Here is a 12500-nt window from a genome sequence, read left to right as displayed (position 1 = left end):
TACACACACACACACACACACACACACACACACACACACACACACACACACACACACACACACACACACACACACACACACACACACCTGGTGTTGGTTTTGCTGTTAATGTGGCTGGCTTAGAACCTTAGAGTCCTGAGTTTGAGCCCCTGTTTTCTGTTGAATTAACACCAGGTGCGGTTAACCCAGCCTGCCATCCTTCTGACATTGGTGAAATGAGTACCAGTATACTGGGGTAATAACCATTTGGGGTAACCTGCATCAGAGTGGTGACCTGTCCAGGAATGTACTCCTTGCCAATGAAACTGCCTCAGCAGCCCTCAACACCTTTATGACGTGAAATGAATGTTATTATTATTATTATTATTATTATTATTATTATTATTATTATTATTATTATATAAAGTTGTGCTGTCTGTACATTGATATCATCGGCCCCACCCGCAGTGACCCCATCATATTGCATACTGTTGGAATCCTCTTTCGCAATTAGAGGTTCAAGAAAACATTTTTATACCTCCAGGGCAGGTGGTCGAGGGTGAGGGGAAGATCCCAATTCTCTCCATGCAAATGTGTATCTTATCGTGCCACCCGGTCGTTGGCAGTATTACAAATCTTCTTGTTATCTCTAAACTCGAAATTCCTTCTGCACAAGGTAATATTATAATATTAATAATATTACCTTGGGTGGGAGGGAGTTGTTATTATATATTATAATATTAATAATATTACCCATGCTCGTAATATTAATAAAATATTGTGGGCAGCACTGATGTTTTAATGGAAACATTTTGGGGCCTATCCCAAGTTACCTTGAGGGAATCGATAATTCGGTCAGACCAAGCATGGCTGGTAGATTATCCCTTTCCTGAAGCTCATTAGTGAACCACATGGGTTCTATTTTTTTAAAAGATACTGTACATTTATGACATGGTTAATCTGTTGAGACGAGTTTGGTTTCTAAACTTGTATTCCAAATTGTTCATACTTTTGCTTTCATACAGATTTCAGTTGTAACCTCAGCGATGCAAGCTTCGTATCCTCTAAACAAGGTGAACACCATACCCATGTCTTGCAGATACTGAATTTACTTTCACCTCTATATTTACTAGTTGTAAGTGAACATGACTTCACGATGATTTATTTAACTCTAAGCATTTCAAGGCCTAGATCAATACGCTCTCCCCGATCTAGTGTTTATCATTACTCTTCCTTTCGTTCCTTTGTTCCAGGAGGTCACCTTTCTCTCGTAACTCAAGATTAAAATAAAAGTAAATGAGTTGCTGTGATGCAAGTTTTCTGGCTGCATAACTGTTGGCCCTTTTGAGAAACTTGTGCAGAATAGTATTGAGGTTGTTGGCAGCATGCTTGGCTCTACATCAGCGTTATCGTGAAGTTGCTTGGATAATGGATTATTTGTTTTTTTTAATTTGAGATGGGTGCATGGACAGTTTGCATCTCATTTGATTATGGAGAACAAAACCCAAAATGTTGTTCGAAACCTTTGTTTAATACATTTTCATCATCAGGATGTACTTTCAATTCAACTTTTTAAAACCAGTTAAAAACTGCGAAATAATATCCATCTCACTTGAAAATTTGTTTTTAGTTTTGTTATAATGAAAGTTCAATCGATATACCAAAGGATATCATGAATGACTTTCTTTAACAGTCTCACTGTCTGGATATATCACATGGCACAGTTTGCACCGCAGCCTTGAGGCTTACAAAACATAACACAGCCGAGCAACGAAGGCAGCTCAGCATAATAATTATCGTTTGATCTCAGCATAGCAGATGGTTAAATTACAAAAGGCTCAAACGAGTTGTAAAGTTTACAGTACTGTATATAACTTTCTATCTTTTTTTGATGTCAGCGACCGCATGTTTAAGTAAATGAAGTGTTTGACCTTTTTCAAACCGAACGGTCACATCACAGTATTTGATCAAATGGGGCAGACTTGCTTTCCTTGAGAATATGTTTGCTTTAAATTGCCAAAAATGTTGTTTTTCTTTCCCAAAAATGTACAGCTTAGAAAAGCCTTTCATGAGTACTGGGCAATTTGTTAAACAAGTCACCTTCTGGAATGTACCCGACACTGCACTTCACGGAGAAGCGATGCAAGTAAAATAGTTATGCTGATGAGTCATGCGATGGAACACAATCCTCATGTGGTTGCGCTCTTTACACATAATGTGATAAACATTAACTCTAAATACTAGTGAGAATGTGTGGAATGGTATTTTTGCCATCTTAAATATGATGGGAAATATATTGGACAACTTGTACAACTTCTTTGCTGGTGCACTTGTTTTTATACGTTCCCTCCTCCCTGCTTCTAAAAAAACATATCCATCACGTGGAGTGGTTTATTTGCACGATTTGTGCAAATATGTCCTTGTGGTTGTGGTGTGGTACAGAACTTGTCGTAGAATATTCCTCGTGTGGGAAGGCCGCTGAATGGTCTTTGCTGAGACTCTATGTCAATGGTAAAAGTTCACTTTTGGCAAGCCTGCTGATGTGTTAATGACAATAACAAAGTAAGAATGTAGCTCACAGCCAGAGTTTGTAACATCTTGTGTTTTTTATATTTTTTTCCAACCATTCCTGTCCTGGACAATCTGAACCACTCATAAACTGATTAATTAATTATTATTTTTCTTCCCTTTTCTGCTGCTGTAGAAGCATTGATTTATTGTTGTGTAGCCGCAACAGTTTGTTACTTGGACTTCAAAGTAAAACATAAAGCAAACTTTAAAAAAAATGAGAGTTGCTTTCCGTGACAAAATCCTTAATAGTGACTCTTGGTGTATTGTGTTCAGAGCGATGTTGATGCTCTTATACGAAGCGATGATTTGATATGGAACAAATTTTATTACGTATCAGTATATGACTGTTGGGGCAAGATGTTAATTAAAAATCTAGTGTAGAATACAAAATGCGACAAGTGTTGATATTGAAGTTGGATGTTACTGCTTGTGGAAAGATCAGGAGTGTGCAGGGAGGTTCTAGCTGCTTCTGGATATGGAACAATCATCCGGTGATGAGCGGTTTCTGGCTCTTTCTAGATTTAGACTCGTCTCGTATTTACGAGTCAATTCCTATGGGGAGGAGCTTTCGGGAATGCTCATGAGCAGTCTATGAAAGTGACAATGCGGAGCCGAGTATGGGGAAGGCGGAGCGAAAGAGCCAGCCACCATTTCTTTTGCTGTGTACTCTCCTGCAAATGTTTTGATGGTTTATATCTGCCTGTCTGTTGGACATCGATTCATCAAACAAGCTTGGCTTTTGTGACAACTTATTTCATCATTAATGAATTTTATCAAGAAAATGTACCGTTAAGTTGGAAATGTGACTTCAATGCATTTATCAGTAATTTCTGTAAGGACAGGCATGCTTTTTATGTATGATTGGCTGAAACACACATGTGACATCATGTGTTTTCCAGACAATCGTGGTTAAGACATAGCTGAAAACAAAAATTGCTGAGAAATTTGCTGAAGAAATACCATGATTTCTTCCTTAAAGTTAATCTTCTGCTTACAAAGGACATGTAACATGATTTCAATTTTGTTTATAATTGGGAAGATAGGGATTCTGAAACGACTTGCATTTCATTATATGCAATAACACAAGCAACAAGGATGTAATCCAAGTTTTTGTTGCACTGATAATGGGAGGAATACCATGGGGTAACCTTCCTGGGTCAGATTGCGGGAGAGTGTGCCGGAGTGGTGCTGAGGTGTTGTCCACCAGATGGCGGTCTCTTTGGGTTTACCTGAGGCGGTCTCTTCAGGTGGGTGCCTGTAATGTCCTATCCCCAAGGGAGGATGATCTGATCCCTGTCTCTTATCATCTGAGCTCAAGCAGTTGGACATCGGTATTGCAGCACTCTCTGAGGTTGTGAGACCAGATAGCAGAGAGATCATGGCAGGTGGTTACACCTACTATTGGTCTCATCACTGATGGTTACCATGCCCAAGGAGTTGCTGTTGCTGTTTCCAATAAGCTGACTCCAATGATAATTGAGGTAACACCTGTGGTGTCCGGTGTGCAGTGAGGTACGTAGAGTCATGAGCGTTGCCGTAACTCTGTTTATTGCGTATCCGGTTAGGCACCACTGTAGACTACCCCTCGCCTCTAGCGGCGTGAACACCTATAAGCCTTGCGGACACGTGACTACCAAAACCACTCCTCCACGCCCCCACAATGCACCCCGCATTGTGCCTTGCCCACGTTTGCCAATAAACCACATTCCTCCCCCCTAAAAACATGATTATAAAATTACAATTATAATGATAAGCATAATAGGCAAAACATACTACGGCACACAAGAAAAATGGGCTTCATCTGCACAACCTGTCACAATAATGCCGTCAATATAATCTGGCCCACAATTCAGCCCTCTATCTCCATCACACATATATCGCGTTCCGCGAACTTCTTGAATGTGACCGGCTCACTCCAATCCCCCGTTGAAATCGCCTGAACGACACAGGTGTGCACTGTATCATGAGCGCAGCAGGAGCGCGAGAGCCCGTCGCAGCTGGCGTGGCCCCCGTTGCTCCAGAACCGTATGTCGTAGTCGCAGGAATCAATGACCGGAAACCCATGTTGCATCATCGCGGCTCCTGCCACTGGAATCTCGCCCTCGGGTCTCGAGAGAGGCCCGGGCCCAAACGGAGGTACGGGGCCCGAAGGAGACACAGGTGCACCTGGAGGTACGAACTCCGAAACAGGAACCTCCTCCTCCTCCCCCGTGCCGGGCCGTCCAAGGCCACCGGCTGGCGCCATCCAGTCGAGTTGAATGCGGGGTGAACCGCGAGAGCGCGACCCGCTGACCTTGATGGGCGACCAAGACGTGTGCCCTGCCAACCGCTGGTAGCGCTTCACCGGTATACGTGTGCAATGCGAGGGTAGACCTGAAAAGACGTAGACCGGGGAGTCCACGAGCGGTGCGCTCGCTCATGATCGACACCGCCGCTCCGGTCTCAACTCGAAACACGATCGGTTCCCCGATCATCTCGACCTCCACTGTCATTGGTCTTGTCACCTTCGGACCAATTGAGAACAGGTTCAATATCGGCAGCATCTCCTGCTCCGGGCCGCTGGGATCGCTATGCCCAGGCTGCAGGACTCGACCCGGGGCGTAAAAGTGTATGCCATACACAAAACACTGTACCAGCAGTAGGTCTCGACCTGGGACGTAGGGGTCGCTTCGCACACCGCCATTCATGACCGTTATGATGGCCAATGACACTCGGCACACACACCGTAGACGTCCCTGAGTGTTCAGACCACCGTCCGACTGACCGTGTTGCCACATTCGGTCACGACCCGAAGACTGTGCGTGCGGCCGTGGGGGCTTGGCATACCGCGCTGACCTCCGGATCACCTGCCGCGCACTGGCCATCGAGGCTCCGGACATCTCTCAGAGTCTGTGCGACAGCCGACGCCGCTTCTGAGTTGAACTTAATGTCCTCGTCCTTTAGCCGTGGCATTGCAGAAACCATTCCCGAGGCTTGCAAATCAGAAATAAAACGATTTCCGAGCCCAGCCGTTCACTCGACGTGAATTTGAACCACGCTGACGTGCAGGCGCCGGCGAGATGCCTCACCCGTGCGGCGAAACTCGCGATGCGCTTCCCTGGGCTCCTCGCCAGGTGGTCGAACTCAAACCGCGCGAGCTGCGCTGATTTCCCCGGCACTCCGTGCGCCTCACAATCCAATTGCTCTGGCAACGACTCCATGTCAATACCGAGGAAAAACCAGGCACTCTGCACACGTCGATCCGAAACAAACTCGTCGCCAGTGTGGTGTCCGGTGTGCAGTGAGGCACGTAGAGTCGTGAGGTTTGCCGTAACTCTGTTTATTGCGTATCCGGATGGGCACCACTGTTGACTACCCCTCGCCTCTAGCGGCGCGATCACCTATAAGCCTTGCGGACACGTGACTACCAAAACCACTCCTCCACTCCCCCACAACGCTCACCGCATTGTGCCTTGCCCACGTATGTCAATACACCACAACACCGGTCAACAAGCATATTTCGAGACGAAGGATTCATCACTCTTTAGGTGCCATTCCCCTGGTCTCTGTTTATGCTCTGACTGAGGTGAGTGATCTCACCGTGAAGGACGCATTCTATGCCACGCTCGAGTTTGTGGTTGATCAGTGCCCCAGGCGAGATACACTTCTAGTCTTGGGGGATTTCAATGCATCGACTGGAACTGATAGGGATGGTTATGAGACATGTGTTGGTCCCCATGGGTCAGGAACTATGAACCAGAATATCACTATCTTGCTTGACTTTGCAAGAAGTCGTGGAATTATGGTGGCTGGTTCATGGTTTCAGCACCCACAGGCCCATCGCTGGAATTGGTATTCCAACGCTGGCGGTGTGGCAAAGGTGATTGATCATGTGGTCGTTGATGGTCGCTGGAAGATGATCCAGAACTGCAGGGTCAACCGGAGTGCTCAGTTCCTCAATACCGACCACAGGCTTGTGGTAGCAACTCTGAAGTTGCAGCTTAAATTCAGGGGAATGGTATCATCCCAGCCAAGGCTGAATGTTGGCAAGCTCAAGGATGAGAGGGTAGTCCTTTAACGTCCATCCGAGGGACGACACACACTTTTATGAATCACCCTGCCTGTGAAGCATCAGGATAACAGTTTATAGCCGTGTCGGGATTCAAACCCAGCCAAGACAGCTCAGAAGTGAGAGAAGGGCCTCTAAAAATCGATTTTGTTTCACCCCCTCCACAACATTACTTGTACGGTACCGTTGGAAAGTGTGAAGCTTCATGAGTACTGTATTCTGAGCCAGGGTATCACTTTCTTCACACACTTTTGAGCGAGTTATGAGTTACTCCTCTGCATGCAAAAACACGCATATCGTAGATTTCACATCGATATGACCAAACTTGTTGTACAGATAGTCACATATATTGATATTCTAATACAAGATTGATTTGTAAGGTAACAGATAACATTAACAAAAATTATCCTTGAGAGTTTGGTTTGGAAATCAGTCATTAGAAGTTGGAAGAGGTAAGTAAATGAAAGTGCATGCGATACCCTAACTTAAATTACAATCATACCGTATATCTTGAACCACCTTTGTTAATCACATGTAAAACGAGAGGGGGAGCACTCTGTAGAGTGCAAAACCTCCGCCGCCAATACTGCTAGGTCACTCTAGTGAACCTGATATCCTATTCATTCAATTTGACATCAACAGTGCTCACAGAGTTATAGTTTGCAACTTTCCCTTTTACTTTTAACTTTTACATACTCAATTCATTCATCATAATATAACTAGATTCCTTGAGACAAAAATTGATTTTACGTGGGTATATCCACCTGAAGTTCTAAAATCAGCGGCAATTATAATTTTGGCATGTTTTTTGTTGGAAATCACTTATAACATGTAGAAATGCAAAAAAAAAAAAAAATCGAAATTTTGTTGGAAAAAAAAAAGTTGCAAAATAAATTTTTTTCTCTAACAATTTATTTTTTTTTGGGGGGGGGGGGGGGGTTGGAAATCACTTAAAACATGTAGAAATGCAAAAAAAAAAAATTTCAAATATTTTTTCAAAATGGCCGCCATAGCGGCCATATTGGATTGTTGACCAAGTCCAAAATCTAATTGCATGATCCTTGGACCATACCTTATCCCCCCACCAGGTTTTGTCAAAATCCGTCGGAGTTTTTCCGTAATACTGTTCACAAACAAACAAACAAACAAACAAACAGAAAGGGGTGAAAACAGTAATCAACGATCTTCGATGGCGGAGGTTAACTAGGTCACTCGGTAGAGCGCATACCCCCGCCGCACAATACCTGATCCAGTAGAACACATTGAGCCCAATACATTTTTGAATGTGCCATATATCATTTTTGGCCCGAGTCTCTCAATGGTGAAGAATCACTTAAATAATTCTATTATCCGGATACATAGCCTGATCTTCACCAAAATCGAATCAACTTGTTCTTGTCACACACCCAACCTGCTCACAAAATTTCATCCAATTCCATCCACAACATTTTGAGATATCCTGCACACAATCAGACAAAAAAAAACAGACAGACATATGGGGCTGAAAAGATAACCTTCTTCTACCTTTGGTGGAAGAGGTAATAATTTATGAAAAGCAAAATTTTAATTGGAACAAAATGGCAGAGAAGCTTTACTAATAAATATGGCTTGGTATAGTACCTTGACTTCTGTGCTTGTTGATCTATCTATCCATCTATAATTCCAGCTGTGTGTGTGTGTGTGTGTGTGTGTGTGTGTGTGTGTGTGTGTGTGTGTGTGTGTGTGTGTGTGTGTGTGTGTGTGTGTGTGTGTGTGTGTGTGTGTGTGTGTGTGTGTGTGTGTCCGCTGTTTCTCGACAACCGCTGGTCCGATCTAATTGAAACTTGCCAGGTATATTGCTGGGGACCTGAGGATGTGCCTTTTCAAGGTTTGATATTAATCGGACAAGTGCATCCCAAGTTATGGCCATTTATTTACCAAACCAATGACAAGACACGTTGTTGCGTGGGCGTGGCCGATGGGGAAGGGAAGCTCAGCTGCGTTCCCCATTACGGGTTACAACGTACGGACTTCCGGAGAGTGATGACTTCGTGTATTCTAATAATTTCTCGATTTCTTATGCGCATTTATAGATAAACGCAATGCCGCAAGTTATGATCGTTTTCATACCGCAAGTTATGATCGTTTTCATACCGCAAGTTATGATCGTTTTCATATGAGATGGTGCATAAATTTCGGTAACATCAGAGTGCTGGTATGCTCCGAACCAAGAAGTAATTTTTTTCTCTCTTCTCTTCTCTTTTTGTTTTTCCTTGCGATGACATTGCGAAAAGGCAAAATACGTTGGTGCTCATTGAATAATTGGCCATTAAAACCTAAATTGCGAATCATCGTAACTGTGATATGCGAACTTCCGCGCCACGCACGTACGGGCACGCGAGTGCGAAGAAACAGCTTGTGTGGTTGTTGTTTGTTGCTCGCGGTTGGAATATTTATTTATTATTATTATTATTATTATTTTTTTTTTAACGGGCACGTACTTGTATTAATAAATTTCAGTGTGCGTGTCTCCTCCATAACTCCAAAACCATGAAACTTAGCAGCCTGGAACTTTACATGCAAACTAAGGGAACTCCAAGGAAGTGCATGAGTGAAAATTGGGTGTTTGCATAAATTTAAACACCTCCTTTGAAGATAATTAATTGCTTAGCTTCATGAAAGGCTTATTCTTGGTCAGCCCAACTTCACCTCGCAGGGGTCTTAGCTGCCATTTTGATTAGGCCTACTAAAAATGTCTTGCCTTGGAGACGCGATCCACTCTCATGGACTGATTAAAGTATATAATCGAAATATGATCTCTGATTTGAGGATCGGATTTTATGGACTAAATACTGTTACGAATTTGGAAACCTTGTGCACACAAGCAGCCAGAGTCCCCGTAGTTCAGTTGTTTCAATAAGTATGTGTTTATAGTTAGAATCTATCCCCTTTGTCGATTGGGAATTACATGTGTGCGCTACAAGTTATTTTATAGTCAGGTTTATGACATCCTCAACAACAACAACAACAACAACGACACCACCCTCACTTGACCCGGTCGCCATTACGCACGTGTTCGGGACCACGGACGTGAGCGGAGGTTTCGTCACCTCAGTGCTGGCTCTGCCTGAGCCAGATGCAGTGTTCGGCCCAACCAATGAAGGGCCGCTACGAGTTGCCTGACAAAAGACCATCCAATCAGGAGGTGAGTGGTGAAGAAAAGAAACCCCTCCCACCTCAAGAGAGAATAGGGGTGTGGTGGTCAGGACGAGTGTGTTCTGCAGGATCGTGGCGATTGCGGTCTGCGGTCTTGGTGGCGATTGCGGCGTGGTGTGTGGTCGTGTTCGAGCGGTCTGCGGTCCTTTGCGGTGGCTCACCGTGGTGGTGGTGACCGAACAGTGTGGTGGTGCTCGATTAGCCAGGGTCGTGGGCTGTGGACTTCGGGTCGTGGGTTCGAGTCCCACCGTGGTGGTTCGGGTCGGTGTGACCGCACGAGGAAGGACAGGTGCCCCGGGCCGGCTCTACCGACTGGGGACCCACGGGTCCAGTTTCTTTTGGGTGTGTGTGTGTGTGCGTGCGTGCGTGCGTGTGCGTGTCGGTGGGTAGAAATTGTGTAAGTGCTTTCCTTTGCTTGTACATTGCCTGCCTTTTATTTGTGATAACTCTGCTCTGTGTCTCCCTCCCCGATTAATTATCGCTATAAATAAACCTCTGTTAAATGTACCAGCTCGTTTTCTGTGCTTTCCTCCATTGGCCTTGCATGGTACGTGTTGAGAATGAGTAAGGCCGTTCGTGCCGTAAATTGTTCATTTGGTCCGGCGTGGCTTTGGTAACTGCCGCTCGGTTACGCCGGATCCGAGTCGGTGATAGCGACTCGATCCTGACAAAGTCGGTCGAGGGTGTGGTTTTCCCCGGGAGATGGACGACGTGGGTATTTAGGTATATTGAAATTAGGCAATTAACCCTACCCCACGTCGTCGAAATATTGGCGACCACGGTCCGCTAAGGGACCCGTGAACTCTCGGACTTATCCGAGAGTCACGACCTAAATTCCGGGTGTTCGGTGGGAGACGACTCCACTGCTCCATCTCGTGGTCGTTTATCGCCACCGAACCCCGGCCCACAACAATACATGTGTCAAAATCTGGAGTGAAATCTGAAAATTTTAAGAAATAAGTGGGTTTTATTTATGCGGGTGTGTCCCGTTATCAATCAACTTACCATCGCTTGCCAAGCCAGCCGTTCCTTATCAACCGTTTTAATGGAGTGCTTGCTTGAGTGATTAAGCAACTTGTCAAGCGCTCTACAAGCTGCTTGTTTGTTCATTTGCAAGCTCTGGCAATACATGGCAGAAGTACCCACACTGTCACTCTGCATTGTTCCTCTGCTAAACACAACCAAAATTACAACAATCGACAACAAAGTTCAGGCCCCGCCTGCGTTGGGCCCCCGGTGTCTCGGGCGATGCCTCACCCACTGAAAATGTGCAATTTTATTTTTACATGACAGTTCTACAAGCTGCTTGGTTGTTTGTTTGCAAGCCATGGCGAGACGTGGCGAAAGTACTACAGCACACCTTAGATGTTAAAAAAACACCGAAAAAAATTTCGTCTTTTTTTTTTTGGCCGTTTCAATTTTTCTGCCGCAATTGATTGATTTTCCGCGTCGTGACTTTTTTATTCACAACCTGATCACAATAATACAAAGATAGACTGGTGGATGGACAGACCAGTGAATGTTTACAAAGTTTCTGATCAAAATTTGACTTTCTGATTTTAGATGCCCCGAAAAAGGAAGGCAGCTGCAGCTAAGCGAAAACACACAAAGGGACAACAGGAGACTGAAAATGAGCAAGATGCCAGGCTAAATGAACAGGCACAGCGGCAACAGCAGCAGCGACAAAAAGAGAGTGAAGAGGAGCAATCAGCCAGGATCAATGAACAGGCACAGCGGCAACAGCAGCAGCGACAAAAGTAGACTGAAGAGGAGCAATGAGCCAGGATCAATGAACAGGCACAGCAGCAACAGCAGCAGCAACAAAAAGAGACTGAAGAGGAGCAATCAGCCAGGATCAATGAACAGGCACAGCGGCAACAGCAGCAGCGACAAAAAGAGACTAAAGAGGAGCAATCAGTCAGGCTCAATGAAGAGGCTCATCGGCAACAACAGCGGCGAGCAAATGAGACTGAGGAAGAGTGTGATGCAAGACTTGAGGCAATGTGTCACCGCACTGGCCTGGGCACAAGAGCACAACAATGCCAACAGGGTGGCATTGACGTATGACCCGGTTGACCCAACAACTCATGCAGACATCGGCCGAATGGACCAAGTCTGCACCCACTGCTCTGCTCACAAGTTCAAGGGAGAGACAAAGGGTGTGTGCTGCAGCGATGGCAAGGTCGTCCTTGAGCTCTCTCCTGCCCTTCTTCCCTTGCTGAAGGAACTTCTCTCAGGTGAAGGTCCCCTCAGCAAGCACTTCCTTGACAACATTCGGACATATAATGGCAGCTTTGCAATGATGAGCTTTGGGCACAAGGAAGCTGAAGTCCAGGGCTGGAACCCGAGCTTTCGGATCCAAGGTTAAGTGTTCCACCGCATTGGCAGCTTGCTCCCGCCTGAAGACGGCCAGCCAAAGTTCCTACAGGTCTACTTCTTGGACTCACACGCCAAGGAGCTGGTTGCCAGGAACCACAGCGGCCTCAAACCACACATCCTTGAGATGCTCACAAAGTGGTTTCATGAGGATAACCATCTGGTCCGTGAGCTCAAGGGGGGGGGGGTGTTGATGCTCGGGGGAAAGAGGATATCTGGCTGGCTTGGGTCCCGCGACGAGCGACGCCACTGCGACCTCGATCGCGTTCCCGGCCTCCCCTCTCCGCAGCTCCCCGACTCTGACACGAGCGCAGACCTCCACAAAGCTTCT

At 45.5% G+C, this 12500-nt stretch overlaps 1 protein-coding gene across 6 annotated transcripts in view; it reads left to right on the top strand.

The window, feature by feature from the left end:
- Positions 1-12500, top strand: part of LOC147015291 (uncharacterized) — a 299609-nt gene that overhangs the window by 35009 nt on the left and 252100 nt on the right. For 3 of the 6 annotated variants that reach the window (XM_085849898.1, XM_085849896.1, XM_085849897.1), the window contains exon 3: positions 1005-1052. The exons of the other annotated variants lie outside the window; for them this stretch is intronic. In XM_085849898.1, coding sequence (XP_085706024.1) covers positions 1005-1052 — 48 coding nt within the window. The remainder of the gene's footprint in view (positions 1-1004; positions 1053-12500) is intronic. 6 annotated transcript variants of the gene reach the window in all.

Source organism: Eptatretus burgeri, chromosome 12, assembly GCF_056783735.1.
Source record: "Eptatretus burgeri isolate ZD-2024b chromosome 12, Ebu_testis_v1, whole genome shotgun sequence".
Taxonomy (NCBI): domain Eukaryota; kingdom Metazoa; phylum Chordata; class Myxini; order Myxiniformes; family Myxinidae; genus Eptatretus; species Eptatretus burgeri.
This window is presented reverse-complemented; position numbering and strand designations above follow the sequence as displayed.